Raw genomic sequence first — 21,948 nt, 5'->3', positions numbered from 1 at the left:
AATTTACAAAGTCGGATGCATCAGACCATCAGATCAGTTAGTCACCTGCTGATGACATCACACCATGAGGCTCTATCTCAGTGGGCCCAGTTCCTCTGGAGGAAACTAATGTCTGCAATAGACTTGAAGGAGCTGACCATCATGAGGGATAGTTGGAGGTCTTGGAGGTCTGGTGGTGTCCAAGTCAAAGTCCACTTTACTTTGAGACTGTTCATGCATCATGACGGCGTCAGTTAGTGAAGACCAGACCAGGTTACTTACGTTTGGTGCAGCGCTGTGACCCCTGAGCTTTACTCCATCCATGACAGCAGTGACCTCCACAGACGTTCACACTGCAGAAATACAACAACAGCATCAGACGCTGGCAGAGTTTAAGTGAGTCGGTTGAAGGAATCCAGAGCCGAACACCGGCATGTTTCGATCCGACGCCTCGGGAAGATGCTCTGCACACACGATAGTTCAGTCAAACTCCATGTTCAGGACGTGTGTCCAGAATTAAACGCTTCTGCGTCCCCAAACGATTTTGGTTCCCCGCCCATCTAATATTAACAAGGCCACCAAAAAGTGTTTCTGTCCTGGCAACCTAACAGAGGTTATAAATGGACTCAGGCATTTTTGGCTCTGGACAGCTTCACATACCAGAGTTGATTACAGAAGAGAGAATGAATGTTTTCCCAGGACTGCAGAGGGAAGATTGAGGGAGGACGTCTCTGTTGGTAGCAACATGATGTGGAGACACCTCGGTAACATGAAGAACCGCCTAGCAAAAGCAATGCATTTTTGATTGAAAAGAAAAGACAATGTTGCAACTGGAACTTGTGGACATTTCTGTGGCTGCGCTGCTCCCCAACCCTGATGACTAATATCACTAGTCTGGATCCATTCTATGCATTGAAACATCATCAAAATATCGAGATGTCGGATATCGTAAAATACTTTAAGATACTTTCATTTACACTTTACTTACACTATGTATGTTTAAGTTTATTTTGAAAAGTATATATATTATTTTTATTGTATTATATTTAGACAGTTTATGATATTTTGTTATCTAGCTTTTAGGATCAACCAATCACAGCTTTTGAAGTGATGACTCGTAGGAACAGGGTCAACCAAACCTCCCCACCAAGATAAAAGTTCCAGTCCATTCTGGAATCCTATCCCAAGACTCCTCCTGAGGAATTTTTAGGTCAAGTCAGGAGCTCTCCGGGAGGATTCTCAGAATCTTTAGGAATATGGGTCCAGGTCTGCAGTGGACAGGTCACAAATGAGGGTCAACAACAACATCACAGGAGCTGCTGCAGCACTGGACACCGCCTTGTGATGACTTCTGAGGATCCTCCAACTGTGGGAGTCCGGACTGCAGTGAGGCGCTGGTCACCTCACCAACACTGAGGCCATGACTTGAAAAAAATGTCCCCATTATTGTTTGTGAGACACACTGTCCAAACATCAAAAACAATGAGATAAATCAGATGGATTCTCCTGAAAGAGCAGCGCAGGACCTGAAGTCCCTGAACCATCACTGTCACTCAGTCTGGGCTGGACAACAGAGATGCTTCTTGACAGATGCACGATGACCCAGACAAATGTGGCCGACACACGACACCACGGTGGCTCCTGCTGCTGGTACCTATGTTGTGCAAAATAGACTGCGAACCTCCTCCAGTCCAGTTCTGCAGCTGTCGCTCTGCTGATCCACCAGGTGTCTGCGCTGGGGGAGGAAGCGGTCCGGTCCATCCTGGTCCGTCTGTTCATGGTCGACAAGTGGTTTCCAAACAGCGAAGTTGGCCACTCTGCTCTCGTGTTTCCTGGCACTTCTTAATCCTTGTTAGCGTCCAGGTGACTGAACCGCACTGTGTTCTCTGATCCACATCAGAGTTGTGGCTCGTGAGCGGAGCAGCCGAGGCGTCGGACCTCACACAGCCAGGACCCTGGCACTGTTGAGGTCACTTCCTTGTTAGAGCTGTCTGTGAGTTGCTCTCAGCGAGATTAGAGGCAGGTGACCCCAGTTCAGTTTGGGAAGGAAGGAGGACAAGGCTCTCTGGAGAACAGGGCTGTCGTAACGCACATGAGCACTTCCTGCAGACCAGCGTGACGAAGTGAACCTTCACTGAACCGATTCTCAAATGACCTCAGCCACAGAACAAGGTCACATGTTTAAGGTGTGAGACTGGAGTGGCGTTCTTGCTGTGATATAGAGAACACGATGGACCTGAACCTCAAGGCTCTTCTTCAGAACGTGCTTCTGCTGAAGCCTCTCAAGCGGATGAGGTGTCACAGACACTGGAACATACTCGTGAATACACATGAAGACACAGCTCGCAGGTGTTCACCTGGGTGGATGAAAGCCGGCTCCAGCCACTCATTGTTGCGAACATGCATCAGGGGTCCCAGTGGAAAGACGGAAAGATGAGGTCCAGGTGGAGTCCAACAGAGAGTGTCCCAGTGGATCTGCACTCCAGCACGGTTGCACCTCAATATGACCAGAATGTTTGTGTGTGTGGTGTCCGTTCCAGCTCCCAGAAACATTTAAGAAGCGGCTCGTGGTCAGATCGAAAGGTCTCAGACACGAGCGCCCGCACAGGAACTCAGATCCCCGAGAGTGTCGGGGCGACGGCTGCGACCGATTAACGCTGGTTTCATTTGTGGCCAACAAGTTCAGTCATCATTATTCCTCAGTTACATCACGGAACATACTTCTCTTCCCACTGAACGCCGTCATCCTGCACTCTGGTGCCATGCCAGGGGAGCTCTGCACCATGAGTCAGTGAAAACAGTTCCCATTTTCTTTTTGTGTTTCGTTCTTCTGCAATCTGCAACAGTAAAGCTTGACCACCGCAGCAGAGCTGCTTCTAGCTCTGTCATCGCCGGTCTTCACACTCACATGACCAACACCAGGTGACCCCCTCGCCTCCTCCACTCTGGTGGGACAAAGCTCTCAGTGTGACATCACACCACCGGCAACTCTCACTGGAGTGGAGAGCTGAACCCAACACCTCCTCCTCTGAGGTCAGGTCCTCTACATTAACTTGTGCTAATTACATTCACACTTTCAAAACTATTGCGTACCTGTCAACTCAGCGCCTTTGTCAGCCATCACAATCCGGTCAACCAGTTTTTATTTTACATTTAAACCTCTGCTGTTTTCAGGATTTGACCTGATTAAAGTTTATGTTTTCCTCACTGAAGGATCAAGAAGGTATGTCCTGTGAAGTCTAGAGGTAGAAGGTTAGTCATGTGGGACTAATAAAGGCCATCTAATCTAATCTATCCGGAGGAGACTCACAGCAGACCCTCTGCTCCTCCATGAGAAGAAGCTCGAGGCGGCTCATATCAGGATGTCTCGGCTCACACTTGTGCGATTCCTTCTTTAAGCCATAATGTAGCTACTGCCACTGATGTTAGCTGCTCCCCCTCCACAGCATGAAGAGCCATGGTGAGACCTGTTGCTCCTCCATCCGCAGACATGCGGTTCATCAGTAAGACTCCAGCCAATGTCGACGACTGAGCAGCTGAGGGTTTCATTGAGAAAGCTGATGTCAAGAAGGGGAGCTAAGCACACATAGCTTAACCAATGAGGTCTCATCTGAAACATGCAACACCAAACCGACAATCAACAGATATTATAAATCTGGTTTAATGGTGGCGTGATGACTGTTTGGAAGAAAAACCTTGCTAAACCATGAAAGACATGAGAGATTGGAGGCTCTACATTTCCAATCAATAGTGCCTGTACAGTGCCCTAATCCTAGGACCATCAAACTGGTTTCCATGAGATAGGTGTTTCTCCCTGGTAATTTCCCTGAATTAGATTAAAACTTGCAGATTCTCATGCCTTTGTGGAGCCAAGGCTTTGCATGGAAGATGACCATTTGTTGGCTAGTTAAATATCCATCTGTGAGTATCTTGGGTGTACGGAGCCCTGGAAGTGACATGCATGTGTTTCTTTTTTTTGGATGTGGCATGCATGACTTTATTTTTTCTGAGATAACAGTTATCTCAAGATAATGTTTATCTCAAGATATAATCGTAAATGTCAGCGCATGCGTAGCTGCCTCTCTGGCAAAGCATTTTGTATCCATCCACCTGTAACCACTATGTCTCCCATGGCTTCATAACTATTTGTCAACGTTGTCAGTCACTGTCTGCAAGTCTGTGCACTTTTAACACTCTGATCAAGTGCCTTCTACTCAAAATAATACCATATGTGGCTAAGCTATACGTATTACGTGTCCCTGGAAGCGACATGCATGACTTTATTTTTTTATCCCGAAAATTAACTCGAGATACAAATTATCTCAAGAATAACTGTTATCTCGGGAGAAAAAAAAAAAGTTATGCATGTCACATCCAAAAACATAAACACATGCATGTCACTTCCGGGGCTACGTACAGGTGAGACAACAGGTGCAGAACAATGAGCGAGCAAAAACACCAACATGAAGCCTCATGGCTCACACTGAAGTTATGGTTCAGATGAGGACAACCTAAGAAGAAAACCAGTTTTAACATCGAATGTGACCATGTATTATGGCTGGCCTCTTGTCAATACTAACACTACAGTACATGAGCAGCCTTCTGGAGTATCAACAGTGTGACAGACTCCATCACACACGGGGACAAAACTGCCCCCACAGTGTCAGTAAGCTTGTATTTACCAGAGTCTATAACCTGCACTCCTGCAACAACAAACATGGGTCTGAAAGTGAGATTGTCTCGTCCCCCCTGGACGCTCTTTCCATCGAGTGTACGCACGTTTGGAGTCACCGATTGTCCCTCACCTCAGCTGGAACACTGGCATCTCCACGTGTATCAGTGTTAACGTGCATCATCAGCCTTCAGGCGGCGCCGACCATCTCTGACTAGTCATTTACTATCGCAGGTGCGTTCAAGGAACCTGGTAACATCCAGCACCGGACTGACTGCTGTCTCCAGAACTTTCTTCTGAGGGTAAACCAAAATTTCTGCCGGTCGTGTTCGCGTCACACTTGTGTTGGAGAGCAACGGAGGTACACACCAACCAATTCCACACCAGTGATGAAGGAACATGCAGCAGTAGAAGCTCAGGTGGAAACATCACGGAGCAGAAGACCAGCGGGCCCTAAAAGCACCTTGACTGACCTGCCACGAGCCCATTAACAAACATGTCCGCTTGAACAGTCATTTGAACGTCCGTGATAAACAATGATAAACCCGGCGAAACGGTCGGGTCTTTGACCACTGACTCACCCGGACAGCTTCAGGCTCTGCTCCGTCTGCTGCGGGTCGGAACCCGCCTGGCTCCCCATCCTGCGGGTTCGAACTTGACCGTCGAACTTGGCGTTCAGCTCCAGGTTGTAGGTCTGCGGTTGTCCGGGCCGCGTCGAGATGGAGCTGACTCTCAGCCCCCGGTCCGCTCCGGCTGCCGACCCCGGCTGGAGCACGTAGAGCCTCCTGAAGGCGCCCGGACCCGGACCCTGCTGCTCCGCTGACCCGCTTATCAGGGCCAGAAACGAGCCGAGACACAGAAGGAGAGCGAGTTCCGAGCGAGTCATGTCCGCGAGGGAGGAAAAGTTCGACGAGCTCGGGAGGAAGTTACGAGGAGGCGTCGGTCTTCCTCCACATTCTCCCGCAGGTACCGAGCGGGACTCGAACCCAACACGCCCGCGAAGAAGAGACGGCGTTTCTATGGCAACGTGGAGGTCAAAAGTTCCGCTGTGTCCCGGTGCTGGTCTGGAGGTTCTCCGGTGCTCGACTCCGGAAAGTTTCTATCCCGGAGTTCTGAGGTGAAGCAGCCGCCTCCAGAAGTGACGTCACGCGGGGGTCCTGGGCCGTCTCTTACTCAGGAGCTTCGACGGAGCCAGTGCCTGGTCAGAACCGGACCCCCGCGCCACCCGTCCACCTGACCAACGGATGGACCTCCATAACAGCAATCGAACCTGGTGTGTCGTCATGAAGAGTGACGCTCGTCGCCATCATCTTCACCGTCATGAGCTGGTATTTGGTTTGACACGGTACTTTCTCAAGACTTTTGCTTTCTTCGCTGCAGGACGTCTTTGTGACTGAAGTTTGTTAAAATCACTCGTTTTTTATTACTTTATTCAGGAACACTTAAGTATTTTAAACGTTTACTATTATCTTTTGTTAGAAAAACTCACTAAAATAAAAATCACTTTCAATAAAAAACACTTTTTTAGCAGTTAACATTTTTTTACATTCAGCTTTTAAGTCACAGACCAAACAAGTCAATTGAAATAAGAGAGTTGAATGAAAACCATTTGTGACATAGTGCTGTCGGTCACTTAGTAAAGCTGTTTAAAATATGATAAATAAACATTGGCTTTAGGTGAAAGATGACGTGGTGTTCTAAACAAGTTGTATTGTCAAACTCTCCTGCAGTTAATTGAAAAGTTTGATTCTGTCTCTCCATTGACATTAAACTCTGCCTGCAGGAGGAAGTGATGTCGGCTGCTCGTGTCGAGACATGTGATGTTTCCAGACCTGCTCCCTCGAGGGTGTCGCGCACATGCAGTTTATCAGCCACACATCTGCAGGTGTCCAGAGCCAGCAGAGCTCTGGTTCCTAACTGTTGTGTTGGAGACCACCACAACGTTCCTGGGGCTTCTGCGACATCAAAGGACCCCAGTTCTGAACAAAGGTGAGTACAGCCCTCAGGTTTTGGCAAATATTAAATCATATCTTTCCATTGGACAACACAGGAGAAATTACGCTTTGATACCATGTAAAGTAGCCAGTGAGCAGCTTGTGTCACAGTCAAGTTACTGTCCTCTCAAAACAACTCAACACTCAGCCATTCATGTCTAAAACGCTAGAAACAAAAGTTGCCTGAGTGAAAATGTCGAAGCTAAATAAGGCCTTTTCCCTCCCTCATATCCTGAAGTTTGTTTGGAAAATAGACTGCAACACGATAACAACCCCACAACACGCCTCCACTGCCTTGCTACAGAAGCTGAAGGTGAAGGTGGTGTTCAGGCCAAGCATGTCTCCATCTGTGGGGCATCCTCTAACGGAAAGTGGAGGAGGAGTCCAGTGGCAACCTCTGAAGCTCTGGAGACCTCCATGCCCAAGAAGGTTTGGACAGTCGCTGGAAAGTACTACAATTAGAATAGAATATTGACCCAAATTGGGCCCAATCAACTCCTTTCTATCTCAACTCAGTTCAAAATGACGTCATAAGGTGCCGAAGACGTCAAAGTCGCGTGACATTGAACCAGCAGAAATCAAAGGTGAGGACGAAATATCAAAGCGACTGAAGATGATTAATAGCGGTTCACAGCCTGACGGAGAGAGGACTGCATTATCGCACCAGGATGGATGAAGGTGTGAAGCAGCAGCTCACCAGCAGCATGCTACAGAGAAGCCAACAGAGAACACCATGAAAGGATTTTGAAAACCAGCTTCACCAAACATTTGGAGTTGAAAATGTCGAGTGAAGAGAAGTCTCCACCACCTGCCCTGGGTCTGGTGGACGAGGATACGAAAGAGACAGAGCGGACTGTGGCGGCGACAGGGGACGACGTGGAAGAATACGTGCTGGTGGAAGCCGGGGGTGAACCAAGGGAAGGCTCCCGTGTGGAGGCCCCTGACAGAACTGAAGAAGACGCTCCCATCTCACTCCCCATCTCTGAGACTGAGAGTCGAGAATTCATCCTCGTGGAACCAGGGTGTACGTCTGAAGGCCACGCAGCTGAGCCTGGACCGGAAACGGAAAACAACTTTGAGGAAGAGCCGTCACAGAAGGAGGCAAATCCACTCTTGGCTGAGACGATGAAGAGAGACATTCTGGCCGTCGCCCGGCACCGGATCGATGGAGACATCCATGTTGCCAGGTGGCATCGTAGGGTTAGCCTGGCTGAGGAGGACAGAGAGGTCTTGTATGTCGGGGCACTGCAGGCTCAGTCACGACTGAAGGCCGTGCTGAGGATGGAGCGAAAAGCCAACGCCATTCTGGAGAAGGCTCTTCACTGTGAGCTCGAGCTGGTGAAGCTCCAGAAGAAACTCCTGATAAGCCGATGAGAGATCAGCCCCTAAGGCAACATAGTGTGGAGAATCATGCTGTACACGTTCATTCCTCAACTCCCCTTCATGGAGGTCAAGGTCACGGCTGAAAGTCGTTCATCCACAGAGGCAGCATGTTCCAACGCCTCACCTTCAAGTCATCTTGCTTAACTCACCACCGAGGTTGTGATTTGGTTACCTTTGTTTGTTCCTTCCGTCTTCATTTTTGTGGACCCCTGACTACATTTGTCCAGTTTGGAGTCCATTTCAGGAGATTAGATGTCCTCTGTTGCCCTCATCAGTGGCCAGCTGTGAGACAAAACAGTCACAAGCGAGTCCCCATGATGCACTGACGATACATGCTGGTCCCTTCTGGCTGGTCCAGAGGAAGCTCTTCAACTGGAACTCTGAGCTCCGCCATGTGTGGTGCATACAAGGGTCAGAAGCTTCAACAGCTTCTCCACAAATATTTTACCTGTTACTGCTGGCTCTTCTGAGCCTGACGCCGGGAGACCTCTCCTCACAATGGAAGATGATGATCAGAACCCAGACTCGTTCTGGCCCTGGGCACTCGGGTCATTCAAGCAAGTGTTTAGTCTTCCTCAAATATCTCGTCCAAATAAAAGACACCAGCTGGAACACATTGTCTCACGTACACTTCCTGCTGCTCCTCTGAGTTGCACGTGGGAGAGCTGGTCAAAGCAGAGGGAACTTTTGGGTCTGAGACATGTGAAGCTGGACATACAGTACGGGACAAACATTGATTCATGGACCATGGTTTTCTAACCTCTCAGTCAAACCGACTCACACTGGAGCCCCTCACTCTGGTGGCCACTGACCCTGATGATTCCTTTTGTCAATCACACATAAAAGCTTGGTATCCATGCTTTTTGAGGTCATTGCAGGGACCATGACCAGGTCGAGCTTCTCCACACTTCGCTCCATGTGGTGTCATAAGTGGGATGATGTTGTGAGGCCTCCAGGAGCCAGTGATCATATTGAAGGACCCAGGAATGTGTCAGGGACATGTGACGGTCAAGACAAGCTAGTGTGAGGGTTCCATTCCCAGAGAGGTCCAGAACATTGAAGACCTCTGTCTCTACAAGCAGGGGCTTGTCCAGGCCCGTGTGCAGCTTCAACACTGCGCCCCGTCTGTGGTGGATGGATCTAGTTGTGCTCCTCATGGATGTCGAGTCGGTTACTCCCCTCCAGCTCTCAACTGATTGTGAAGCTCTAACTGCCACCAGCTGTCGCCACCATCAATCCAACCACAGTCTTAGTCTGGAAACCAAAATGTCGACTTGATACACGTCCACCACCACATGGTACCGAGTCGACACAATTGTGGCCAAGACTCAAATTGGTTCCTGACTGTGGCTCTTTTACAGTCGATTAAGCGCTGCTGCTGCTCCTCGTAAGCCTGACGTCACCCTGCGCCGCTCGCTCAGAGGCAACCAGAGTCGTGTCAAAGTCAGCGACTGCTTAATTGCTTCCAGTGTTTCAACTGTTGAGGACTTTTGTCTGTAAACATTTCCTTTCCCCAGTAAACGTTTTGTAGCGTTGAGTTTTTGTGACTCAGGAGGCGAGCAGATTTTGTGATGTTTGGAGGCGACAACATGAGGAAGCAATGAAACTGACATGAAGGTGAGACGAGCGTTTCTGAGAGTCCATGACGTCACCTTCCAGCTGCAGAACTCTGGTGTTTCCACTTCTCTCTGAGCCTGACCATCAGCTGCAGACGTGACTCACTGCTGCAGCCTCATCCCACCACACTCCTGCTGACTTGGTCACTTGATGATTAGCGTGCTTAAACATCTGTTACGTTCCATGTTGTCTTCTGAACAGCTTCATTCATAAAACATTTGTGTATCCTGAATGTAGCCTTGAGAACAATGATGCTAACTAGTGAAGCATTAGCTGTTGCTCAAGAGAGCTGCATCCACCATTGCCTCGCGTCAGTGAACCAGTTGAACGTGTGAGTGTAGGGTGGTTATGTATGTTGGCTGAGCAGTGGACCAAGGTTATGATAGTCAACAAAAACTAACAAAAAACTAAAACTAGAATTGAACTGAATATAAAAAAGAAAGATTTTCATAAAACGGTAACTGAAACTGCATTGTCTGTTTACAAAACAAACGAAAATTATAGTTGTCCTTCATTTTCATATCGATTTCATAAAGAAGCATTTTGAGAGGATTTCAAATGCATATATTTTGGCTTGGCTGGTTTTACGGCAGCGCAACAGTTGTACCAGATGTAACATGACGGTACAGACACATGGCTGTGGGTTCAATTCCCATCATATTCAGTCAGAGGAGCAGTTCAGTCAGACAGCACTGAACGTGAGAAGCTTATGAGCGCGTCTGAGCTCTTCAGGCAAGCTAAATGAGTGATGTAATGGAGGGGTGACATCACCGAAACATGCCAGGAATTCTGTGAGTGTGTACGAGTGCAGCTGCTCCTCGAGGAGCCGGGCCTGCTCAGACGATGTTTGTATGGATCCTGAGAGGCAGTGTCACGGGAGTGTGAAGGCTGGAAACACACACACAATTGTTCTGTGTGTGTGTGAGAAAAGAAGCAGCATCAAGATCCTCAGGTGTGAGTGGACAGGGTGGAGGCCCCAGGGCCGAGCCAGGACACGCTGGGAACGAAGGGTTGACATGCACGTTGGGTCCAGCTATTTATTGTGGTCTTGCCTCTCATGGTGACCTGACGAATACAAAGTTATCTTACAGACATAAAAACACCGATCCACAGGTCAGTCAGCTGGTGTTGCGCAGGTTCCCGGCCAGTTCCTGCAGCTCTGTGACCAGTCTGTCCAGGTCAGCGACGCCGTCCTGCAGGTCCTGGTGCAGCTGACCCGTCAGCACGTCTGTGTGTGTTTGCTGGAGGAATGAGGACAGTCAGACTAGAACCGGGAACTGCATGACGCAGAGGACCAACCTTGGCTTTGGTGGACAAACTCCTGAGACTGAGCCGAGCAGAGGACAACATCTGGAGAGCTTCTGAAGGATTGCTTTTTGTCTTGCAGCAGCTGATGGTAGCTGGCGATAAAGAGAGACACACACACAGTTGATGAAGTCCGACTGAACCATCACAGTCTCAGACCAGATGTCCTGTGAGAGAGTGTCAGGTGAGCCGTGGGAAGTGATCCAGTTTCACCTCATGGGTCCGGAGATAGAGGTGGGTGATGACATGAAATCATGACAATGAGAACAATAATAATAGCAATGTGAGGAGACCACATGGATTCGGTCACATTCTTCCTCTTCCCACATTCTCACACACAGTGGAGAAGCCAGTCAAATGTGCAACTTGAAGTTGTTTTTAAACCTGACGTGTCTCTAAGTTGACCACACACCTTCACAACAGAACATTGGCGTGATCCTTGTCGGTCCTGCGACACCACAGATTGTCACAGAGCTAACGGCTAATGTGACCTTTTACTTCCAAACGCCTCGGGATTTTTTCATTGAACCAAGTGTTCCCCAAAAAGGTTGAAAAACAGTGGCCCATAGAGAAACCGACAACAGTGAGATTCACAGATGCATAAATGCTGCCTCCTATTGGCAGAGAGAGGAACTACACCATGATTATCTCGCCTCATGACGTAGTGGCGTGAGTGAGCAAAGATGATTCCCGTCTCACCTTCTCCGAGGGCCACGGCCTTCTCCACTATGGTCTTGAGGGCCGCCGGGTCTTTCTCCCACCCGCTGGCTTGCAGTGTGCAGCGATGAGCTTTGTTGAGGAAGTGAAGTGCCTGAAAGCAGAGAGCTGTTCAGACGGGATCAACATGGACACCAGGGATGTGGCACAGACCTTCTCGTTCTCCTCCATGTTTGCGCTGCGTCCGCCGCCATACAGCTGGGCGTACTGGTGCCAGACTTCAGCGTCGCTGCTGTGGCGGGCACTGACCCGTCCCAGCAGCTCCCTCAGTTTGGGACCAAGAGAGGCCGCCGGTGCTCCCTGGCTGTCGGGCAGGTTCTCCACAACCGCCCGGACAAGGATCTTGAGGACCTGCGGACGAAGAGGAGCGTCAGCTTCGTTGTTGAAGTTTCTATGCATTCTGCTTCTCAGTCATGTGACCCAGCCGATGAGCAGTTTCCTGGTCTCTCTGCTCGCGACCCGAGACTGGACGAGCTACTACGAGGAGCTAAGGTTGCTCGCCCATCTGGCAACGCTCACCCACTCTGTCACCCGACAGTGGGCAACGTTCCAAAGCAACCTGCAGGAGACAACACACACGTGTTGCCGGGCAACAGCAGAATTGGCTGCTGACCTCAGTGACACCACCAGCGTCCTTCACTGCGGAGCAACACACTGCCGCTGACCTCCGATTTACAGCAGCGAAAAGACGGCGGCATGAGAACGTGGGCTTCAGCAGCAGTAAACCAGGGTGTGATTAGGAACCTTCCCGGGGGGGAGAAGATCCTCCTCCGGCTTGATTGCGCCGCAGCGACAGGAGTCGCAGCCATCGGTGGGAAGAATTAATAATCCTGGAAATGATGCTGCGGCTCAGGCCGAGAGCCGGCGCCTCCTTTCTGCTGTTGCTGGGGGTGCAATTACCGAGAGGTGATTAAGAGAGGCTTCCTGCTTGCTGCTAATGAGTCTGCTGATGTGACCACAATAGAGATGATCCACCAGCGCCACGGGGAGAACAAACAGTCGGAGGGAAGGCGCTCGCTCTGAGCTCCCCAAACTTCTCCTGCCCACTCGCTCAGGAGCCACGTCGGCCCTGACACGATGATGCTTCAGCGTCCAAGACGTTGGACCTTTGACCCCTACCTGCATGTCCTTGTAGTTCTCCTTGAGCTCCATCAGCTGGTGGTACGCCCTCACCGCTTCCCGGAACTCTCCCACGTCCACGCTCACGCCGATGTAGTTCTCCCAGATCTGCCAGTGCTCGTAGTTGCAGCGCAGGGCCTCCTGCAGCGAGCGGAAGGCTTTGGTCCTGAAAGACACGGCGGCGGTGAGACGGCGAGCTCTTCCCCGTCATGCTCACTCCCTCTGCACTCACTTCCTGTTCAGGCGGATGTGCGCCGACGACAGGTTGTTCCAGGCTTCTGCATTCTAGATGACAACAGTAGGTGTTAGAGCTTCACTTGGCTTCATCATGGTGACAATGGGAGAATAAAACCCGCATTTGATGCTTCAAAACTTCAGGAGTGGAGGTGATGACAGTGCCGTGAATATATATATATAGGGATGGGATTAAATTTCAAAAATTAATCTAGTTAATTAGCATTTATGATTAATCTCAATCACATTTTAATGCTATAAGGAAAAATATAAAAATAAAGAAAAAAAGAAAACGATTGTTCGCTTTGCATCAGTTTGACAATATCACAATACATCACCATGGTGGCTATATTCAAGTTTTTATATCACCTTATTTAAACTAAAGCTCTTTTAATGTCTTGAAAATATTTGTATAAGAATTTCAATGTTATATAAGAATTTCAAGTCCATTCAGAGTAGTGGAAACCCTGGACATTGTGTAGTGAAAAACCTCCCTGAACAAAAGCAAACAGATGCTTTTGTTTGCTTGTGTTCAGGGATTCCTCCATGTTTGTTGTTGTTGTTGTTGTTGTTGTTCTCATCCTAGCTGCCACGTGTCTTGTGCATCAGTGGGATGAGTGGACCAGGAACTCGTGCACTGACAAAGGTTCTGTGTTGTAAAAGACCCCCTGTCGTACAGCAAAGTATTTGACTGTCGGCTTCACCACACTGGCGTTAGTCTTGATGTCATGGGTGTGTTGTGGTGTTGGTGCCACTCACATCAGGTTCCAGTTCCACACATCTCTGGAAAGCCTTGGCAGCCCCTTCCCAGCTCTCCAGGGCGAAGTACGCACAACCCAGGGAGAACCAGACGCCCAGCTGCGCATGAACACAAACACCTGGTTCAGACGAAGACGGCTCGACCCCCCTGGACACCGTCAGGTGACTGGTACCTGCATGTGGTTGATCTTCAGCGACAGCTCGAAGCAGTCGGCACACTGCTGGAACTCTTTGGCGCGGAGGTGCAGCAGAGCCTTGGATCGCATGGCTCTGGCGCTGCGGCCGCCCGACAGCTCCCAGGCCCGGTCGTAGTACTGGTGGTCCCTCAGGACGTCCCCCAGGAGGCAGTAGAGGCTCGGCGTCTCCTTCTTCGCCAGCTCCTGGCGGATGATCTCCTCCGCCTGGGGACACAGCATGAGAGCAGCTGCAGTGCTGAGGGTTTGAGTCTGAGGTCACAGTGAGGCTGTGACCTCTGCGTGATCAGTGTGGGCGGCCGACGCAGTGGACTCAACCTTCTCCCTCTTCTGACATAAAACCTCCACTGCTGCAGCACAAATTCACTTTCTACAACTTTCCAACCTCCACTTCTCCTGGTCCTCCAGGGTCCCCTTCACCACCCCTCTCCTCCCCCGCCTGTAATGGACGACCTCTCGTGTTATGTGTGCCTCCACGTTCCGCTGGATCGTATTGACTCTGGTGTAAAAGAAAAGCCAACGACTCCGCGGTCGCTGGGCGTTTTACCGGTGGAGCAGTTTCCATCAGCTCAGACTGCATTTGAGAGCACTGAGGTATGAAGGCTCCAGCTCCCACTGTTCAAGAGCAATTACACGAGCTGCAACTCTCCAAAACTGCTCGCAGAACAGCGTCATGTGACGTGTGTGCGCCGCCTTCTCATTGGCCCATCATCATCATGTGACAGGAACAGCCGAGTGGTCGCAGCAGGAGACACAAGGCAGGATACACACAAGTGTATCAGTTTGTGTGCATGCAACCGTGTGTGTACGTGTATTTACAATTTTCCGTGGACACTGATCTTATGAGGACAATTTGGCCGGTTCACACTGATCTTTTGAGGGTGAAAACGTCAAAAACAACTGTGTCATTATAACTGGGTTCCAGTTTGGTTCAGAGTCCTCAGTGTCAAGGTCAGTGTTATAAACGTGTGTGTGTGTGAGCACCGACCTTGCCGTGCTTGCCGAGCTTCTCGTAGCAGATGACGACGTCCTCCCAGAGCTCCAGCTTCTCGTAGATGAGCAAGGCGGAGCTCAGGCAGCCGAGGTCGATCATCAGGCTGCTCAGCTGCTTCTGTGGACAGACAAGTCGCTAGTGATGCTAACTGCTATCAGAAGCTTCACTCAACGGAAGCACAGACGCAAGCATCGACAGCACAAGTGTCCAGAAGACCAACACTCAACCACCTCACCGACTGACGGCAGGAACCAAAGGTTGATCCAAAACTGCAGTGGAGAGGAGTCACTTGCACCAAGTGTAAACGTTTTTATGTGAAGCTAAGAAGCTACAGCTGAGAGAAGGTTTGAGGCTCTGATGGTCGGAACATCTCTGAGACGCCGCTGCCTTCAAATGCAGCGAGCACACGGAGAAGAAGACCTCTGAGTCTGAGCAGGGTCGAGTGAATGTGCCTCATGAGGAGGAGACGCTCCTGCAGTCCTCGGCTGCTGCCCCACTTCAGGTCCCCAGGAGGCAACAGAGACGCTTCAATTCCAGCTTTATTGCTGCATCAGTTATTAGGCCCTGCCTGGGTGGTGCCCCGTCCCCCCGATCCCCCTCAACACTCCAGGACAGCTCTGTGACGGTCAACTCTGTGCCTCGCTCTTCTGAGGGAAAGTGTTCCCACGCTTTCCCCGTGACAGAACAACCAGCGCAACCTGAGACCTGCCCTGACTCAGCTGTGACGTTGTCATTGACCCTGACACAGTGAAGAGAAGGTCCACCATGAGAAGAGGACAGCTCTGACACACACAACATGGACGAGTCAAGTCAAGGAAACAGGTCATCTGGACTTTACCTGGACCACCCATCTGGTCGGAGCCTGGCAGCAGTAGAAGACCTTCAGGCGCTCAGTCACAGGACAGCTCTGGTTCTCAAAGTGGTCTGCGATGGCCTGGAGGGAGGAGAAAAGACACGTGAACAAGAGGAGCCGCTCCACTTCACGAGGACTCCACAGCTTCCTTGTCGTCCTCATCACATGACTAACCTGAAGATCAGAGCGACTAGAGTTAACACATGAACCTTCACAGTCAAACTCACGACTGGACATCAGACCTCAGGTCCAGTCCGCTCGGATCTGGCCAGGATGAGGCGAGACTTGCCTGGGTCTGCATCATGGCTCTCTCCACAAAGCGAGTCTTCCCTCGCTCCAGTTTGGTCCGGAGGAAGAGCGCCGCCACATGCACGGCCCAGAACTTGGGCTGAGAGAGAAGCGTCTGCAGAGACACAGAGAGACGGGACCAGAGTCAAATGTCTACGGTCCACTCCATGGAAACAAAGCAAGACACAGAACGTTTGGTCTTAAATGTATGTTCCACTGATGGAGGAGCACACGATGAACCATGAATGATGGATGGAAGAAGGAATGATGGCTGAATGGGAGACAGATGGACGAACAAATGAATGATAGATGATCGAAGGATGGATGAATGAATAATGAACGGGTGAAAGATGGATGAGTGAGCAACAGCTGGATGGCTCCACAGCAAGACGAGACAGTCGTGAGAGGACCTGGATGGAGCCGACCTGGAGTCCAGAAGGGGTCGGCCAGGCATGTGACAACCATCTAACCAGCCTGCAGACTCCTGGATCTACATGGAGACTGGAGAGATGCCTGCTCACAGAGCCGGCTGCAGGGGCTCCTCCCGACTCGACCTGCCACTGACCTGCTGAGCCTTCAGGTCCCTGAGAGAGACGGGGGCCAACTCACCGTTGTGAAGGCCAGCAGCTCCTCTGACGTGAGCTTGTGGACCGGGTTGTTCTTCTGGAAGTCAGTGCTGCAGGAGGAGAGAGACAGCGTTGAGCAAGAGAGCCAGAGGCCCGGTTCGGTCAGAGAACGCACCACAGTCCCAGGATCACCGCCTGTTCCTCCGCCAGCAGGTCCGGCAGCTGAAACTGATCCGGCTCGGCCAAACTGATCTTGTCCAGCAGAGTGTCGTCGCCCAGACTGTAGTCCTGCACCAGAGACAGAGCTCAGCACGAGGAGACGACGGCGCAGCGTGCTCTCCATGGAGGTCACAGCAGTTCCTACCTTGGGCAGGCTGGAGGCTGGAGTCGGACTGGGACTCAGGTCAGAACCCGTCTGGTCCTGCAGCCGCCTCACCTCCAGGATCATCTGAGCCAGGTAGTTCTCCTGAAACCGAGTGCGTTTGCCCAGCGCTCCTTTGTGGAGACACCAGAACCTCAGTCAGCAAGGATTCTGCAGGTTCTCTTGACCTCTGACCCCCCCGCCTCCACCCACCTGTGGTGTTGACGGCCAGGCCGGCCAGCTCCACGGCTCTGTTGATGTGCTCTTTGGCAGGCTGGTACTCGTAGTAGCTCAAACACGTGTAGACGCACTCCAGGTGGAACTGGATCAACAGATTCCTCTGGTGGGTCAGCAGAGACTGGCGACCCAGAACTGTGAGACAGAGACATCCGATGACACCACGCTCTCTCAACTTCTGCCAGTCAGAGTCAACCGTTCAGATCTGGCCGGAGAAGGTCTTTTTCCAGCTGATGAACAACGGAAAATGTGGCGAGAAGAGCGCCACCTTGAGGTGCTCCTCACACACCTTCCTGCATGCTGCTCTGGGCCAGACTGAAGAGCTGCTGAGAACGAGCCTCCAGGATCTGCTGGTGCAGGCTGACATAGCGAACGGTCCACCAGGGCAGCAGCTGCGGAGACCAAGAGAGAGAGAGAGAGAGGACGGGTCTGAGCCAGGTCACGTGACGTCCCGTATGAAGAAGAGGTTTGCGACACTTGACCCGAGTCCCACAGTGTTGCCAGTCGTCAGACTCAATTCAAACAACACAGCTGGAATCATTTTATCCTCTTGAGACGTGTTCGGAACAACTCGAGTTCATGAGTGCAACTTGTTTCCTTCAAGTCCAAGACTGACTTCCTGTTGAGTCGCTTGCCTTGTGCGACTCACAGCTCCATCCACTGAAAGAGGAGCCTTTCTTTGGCAGGTCAGGGAGAGCGGTGGGTGGACCCCCACCACCTGGTCCCCTCAGAGGTACGTGTCGCCCTGAGAGCCCGCTGCATCGCCATGGTAACAGGATGACCCTTGGCTCCTGTTGCCTGGTGACGGATCAGTGTCGCTGAGCTTCATCTCCACTAGTTGCAGGAGGTGAGACCCGTCTCACTCACCACTGAATCACCTGACAGTGAGGGTGGGTCACTGTTGCCATGGCGATGGGTACAGAATGAGTCTCAACCAGACCAATCACCACAAGGTAGCTCATGACTCTCTCTCTTCCAGTGGCACCAGAGAGGCCCAGAGGCGGAGCCTCACAAGAGCTGTGGACCTCACCTGGACTCTGTGTTCATATATTGGCATCATTGCTTACCGTTTATCTACATTCTGGTTCTCACTGGGTGGAACACTGCGCTGAATTTGATCCACTTAGAAATTGTTTTACACTTTTTTAGCGCTTTAATTCAACAGAACCAACGTGGTAGATGATATCATTTTACGTGGATTTACATAAGATCACTCTCTTGACAACTGACTTAGTCAAGTTGATGCTCCAAATATTGGGGGAATCCGACAGGTCTCACTGGGAGGTCACTGAGACACAAGTCTCTCAGACGAGGCTTTAACATTCTACTCAAGCAACAGCTCGTCTCTTCTGACTTGAACATCAAGAGCAACGTCCGACGCAAGTGAGAGAAAGTCAACAAAAGTCGGCTGCCATTCGTTTCTGCGAGGGAGGGACACTGACCTGCAGGTCGCTCAGAAGGTGCGAGCACTTGGTGAGGACGACTCTGGCCAGCAGCAGCAGGACGGGGTTGGACACCAGGCTGTACACCGACTCTCCGTCCAGCAGCAGGCTGGAGTGAATGGACTCCTGCAGCGAGAGACGACAGTGTTCCACAGAGACACTTCACTGGTGGAGAAACCACACGGATGCTCCGAAAATGAGGGACTTTCTCTTTGTCACTTTAAGCAGCTACGGAAACTAAAATCGGGCGATGAAATGGAGAATGCACCAGGAGAGCCCAGTCCATGCTGACTCGAGGGTCACCTAGTGATGATGTCACACCTGAGAGGAGTGGAGAGACGCAGGCAACAGCTCCGACAGGTCGATGGAGAGCGGAGGTCCGGTCCAGTTACTCTGCACGAACATGTGGATGCAGGACACAGTGAGGGCCAACACCAGCAGCTTCCTGCAGAAGAGCAACACCAGGATGATCTTCTCATGGAATACAGTCAACAACATTCGATTCCAGATGTGCTTCGGTGCCACACTAAAGTGCAGTCACGACGACTCACAAGGGACAAACATGTCAAGCTCACCATCACACCAACCACGAGGACGAGTCCTTCACTCACCTGTCCACATCCTCCGGTGCCTCACTCAGGTACTTGATGATCCGTCGCTCCAGAAAAGCCTCGACGTCCTCCCCCTCCACGGAGTCGCCACCCCCCATCAGCAGGTCCAACACCCTTGGGCTCCGCAGGACGGCCACCAGGTCCCCGCTCATCAAAGACTCCAGCGCTGAGCCTGACTCTGCAGGGAACAGATCTACTGAGACGCTGCGGTCTGAAGCCGCGCCAACAAGCCGAACCTCCCACCACAAACTTCCTCAAATAATGTCAAGAGCCACGAGTCCCCTGACCTTCACACGTCCTTCAGCTTATGTTTGTGAGACACAGCTGATGAACTGTTTCTGCTCAATGATTTTCTTGTTATCATCGTTTTGTGTTCCTCTGTTCAGCTACCAGACACACGGACGTGGAGTCAGACCTTCACACAAGAGCATCACATTTCATGACCTGAAGCGAGGGCGGCGTACAGAAGTTGAAGAAGGAATAGGAGGATGAGAGGGAGGAGGACGAGTGAACATGAAGGAGCGGAAACAGCTGATGTGAGGGAGGTGAAGAAGAGACGGTGGAGACTGCTGTGGCGTCAGAGCAGCAGCAAGAGTGAAGAGAAGCCTTGTACGACAGCAGAGGTCCCAGTCGTAGAGACTCAGGAGTCAGAGGGTGTCATGAGGGGCGACTTGAAGACCAGGTCAGAAATGAGTGTCTCAGAGGGACGGGTTCGGAGCCAAAGCTCAGATGGTTTGGAACGTAGGAGATGAAGTGTAGAACCAATGAGGTTGATGATGAACGTGCTGAGACACAATGGCCAGAGAAGAATCGAGTCCATCTGGAAAGAACACGGATCGCACCATTCCGGAACTGAGCCACTCGAGAAACGCGTTGTTAAAAAAAAGCCGAGGAACAGTTGAATGACTGCGGAGGCGAGAGCTGAGCTCCATCACTGGCACACGCACGGCTCGCGCACACTCGTCCACCAGGTGACATCGACCCGGCGTCGCCCTCATTGAGCAACACGCTCGACATCAAACACCGAAATACTGCTGGTTTAAACGTTGATCTACTCGGAGACGAAGGCGACAGCAAATGTCGAGCACAAACCAAAGAATAAACACCGAGTTTCGGCGAATACAATCGCAGCAATGGGTTCAAAATGCGACGGACGGTGCTGGAAATGACCGCGCGGTTCATGACAACAAAACAGACTCGTGTGACGTCATGTGCGCTACAGCCGAACCCTCGGCGCAGCGTCGCGACACCTTCGCCGGGAGCGGCTCACCTGCGGAGCTGAACACGTCCCGCTGCCAGCGCGGCTCCTCGCCCGGAGGCACGCAGCCTCGCAGGACGGACGTCTGGACCTCCAGCAACATGGCTCCCGGAACCGGCGGCTGCGTGCGCGAGTCACCCAAGTCGTCTTCAGCCGGGACGAACCCCCAAAGAGAAGCAGGCGGAGAAGAAACGGAGGACGAGTCCGGTCTAACACATGTGGAATACGGATGTCAGCGAGCCGCCATGACACACGCGCGGTGCATTCTGGGATTCACTTAAAGTGACACGAACTTCAGACGAGTAAACAAACAAAAGTGATCAGGTTCAAAACATTCCGGAATGTTCAATATGCAGATAGATTAGGCGAACAAAGTAAGACAACAAAAACACAACGGCGCGAAAGTACAGAAGGTCACAAACTGGCAAATATCTAAGTATGATGACGTCAGAACTGCCGATTAAGGTGAAACAGTCATTGTTTTTTCCAATTGTGATTTAAGTCCACAAAATTATATCCCACAATAAACTCTGACAGACACGAACCTTGTGGATTATTGAAGAACCGTGAACATCACAACGCAGCGAAGACAAATCGCCACTCTCTATTTTGGTCACAAACTTCAAGAGTCGACATGACAAACACGTGACGTTCAGTTGATGCTCCGAGTTTCGTTGATTCATGAGTTTGTAGCTCCGGACTCGCTGCGTTTTCTGACGTCATCGAACGCACGCGCGTCAGCTCACGTGACCAGCGCGCGTCAAACCCATCCATCGCAGCAGCGGTCTGAAAATATTCAGTAACTGTGTGAGCGGAGCCTCGTTTGAGGAGAAGGTAACGGGTCAGTGACGTCACTCGTACTCACGCGCCGGGGGCTCCAGGCGCGGCTCCTCGCTCCGCGGGGACCTGAGGCGAGACGCGCACACACAGACACCAGGCGGGTCGTTTTCAAGCTCCGTTTAATCAACTAGCAAAAGAAGAATGCGACTTTTCTAGTGAGTGAGTAAAATAGAAAGTGCATTTCGTTTGATCAACAGAATAAAAAAGCAGTCGGATGTCAGACGCGTTGTCGTCTGCCAGAACAAAAACCACAAAGAAAGAAAGAAAAAAAGGTTCTCGGTGCGAGTTTTTGGTGGTGTGGCGTCGATCCAAGGCACATCGCAGCTTCGTCTCTCACGGGGATTGTAGCACGCGCACAAACAGAAACAACACACATGCACGCCGCCGGCGACTCCAAACGCGTCCGCGGCCGCCGCTCACTTGCGCTCGCGTCGAGTCTGGTCGGAGGGAAAACAGCATTTAAGAACCGGAGCTTTAATCGGAAAGCAGAGGAAGCGACGGACGACCGGGGGGGGGGGGGGGGGG

General features: G+C 51.2%; 2 protein-coding genes and 1 long non-coding RNA gene across 7 annotated transcripts in view; 1 reads left to right on the top strand and 2 right to left on the bottom strand.

Annotated features, from left to right (window-relative positions):
• The window catches only part of ltbp1 (latent transforming growth factor beta binding protein 1), a 42,204-nt gene extending 36,296 nt beyond the window's left edge, over positions 1–5,908 (bottom strand). For 2 of the 3 annotated variants that reach the window (XM_053874732.1, XM_053874733.1), the window contains exons 1-2: positions 5,233–5,907; positions 262–332 (exon numbers count right to left, since the gene is read on the bottom strand). In XM_053874732.1, the coding sequence (XP_053730707.1) occupies positions 262–332; positions 5,233–5,537 (376 nt within the window). In that variant the 5' untranslated portion in view covers positions 5,538–5,907. Of the gene's footprint in view, positions 1–261; positions 333–5,232 lie in introns of all 3 variants that reach the window. The other variant, XM_053874731.1, reaches the window with a different exon arrangement.
• LOC128764706 (uncharacterized) lies at positions 5,161–13,886 on the top strand. 2 transcript variants are annotated; one of them, XR_008415787.1, is made up of 3 exons: positions 5,161–5,979; positions 6,435–6,640; positions 11,033–13,886. It is a non-coding gene; the product is annotated as an uncharacterized LOC128764706 (long non-coding RNA). The 2 variants fall into 2 exon arrangements; XR_008415786.1 differs by having other exon boundaries at positions 5,161–5,996.
• ttc27 (tetratricopeptide repeat domain 27) lies at positions 10,232–21,943 on the bottom strand. 2 transcript variants are annotated; one of them, XM_053874734.1, is made up of 21 exons: positions 21,129–21,943; positions 20,596–20,792; positions 19,326–19,503; positions 19,036–19,159; positions 18,715–18,840; positions 17,562–17,664; positions 17,249–17,407; positions 17,039–17,169; positions 16,850–16,962; positions 16,718–16,784; positions 16,110–16,223; positions 15,806–15,901; positions 14,962–15,084; positions 13,953–14,180; positions 13,780–13,878; positions 13,019–13,071; positions 12,787–12,952; positions 11,821–12,018; positions 11,650–11,761; positions 10,945–11,045; positions 10,232–10,886 (listed from the first exon to the last, which is right to left on the bottom strand). In XM_053874734.1, exons 2-21 carry the CDS (start codon positions 20,684–20,686, stop codon positions 10,764–10,766), a joined length of 2,505 nt encoding a protein of 834 aa, XP_053730709.1. In that variant the 5' UTR covers positions 20,687–20,792; positions 21,129–21,943; the 3' UTR covers positions 10,232–10,763. The 2 variants fall into 2 exon arrangements, with proteins under 2 accessions (XP_053730709.1, XP_053730710.1); XM_053874735.1 differs by lacking the exon at positions 20,596–20,792.
• Positions 21,944–21,948: the final 5 nt, after the last annotated feature.

The sequence above is a fragment of the Synchiropus splendidus genome, chromosome 9 (genome assembly GCF_027744825.2).
Source record: "Synchiropus splendidus isolate RoL2022-P1 chromosome 9, RoL_Sspl_1.0, whole genome shotgun sequence".
Lineage (NCBI taxonomy): Eukaryota > Metazoa > Chordata > Actinopteri > Syngnathiformes > Callionymidae > Synchiropus > Synchiropus splendidus.
Note: the sequence above shows the minus strand (reverse complement) of the source record. Positions and strands in the feature narration are given on the sequence as shown.

Coding starts and splice junctions, on each gene's coding strand:
- ttc27 (XM_053874734.1), bottom strand. CDS start 20,686: ATGTTGCTGGAGGTCCAGACGTCCGTCCTGCGAGGCTGCGTGCCTCCG. Junction 18,841..19,035: donor CGTCTCTCCACTCCTCTCAG/GTGTGACATCAT, acceptor CTCTCGCTGCAG/GAGTCCATTCACTCCAGCCT. Junction 15,902..16,109: donor GAGCCATGATGCAGACCCAG/GCAAGTCTCGCC, acceptor TCCTCCCTCCAG/GCCATCGCAGACCACTTTGA.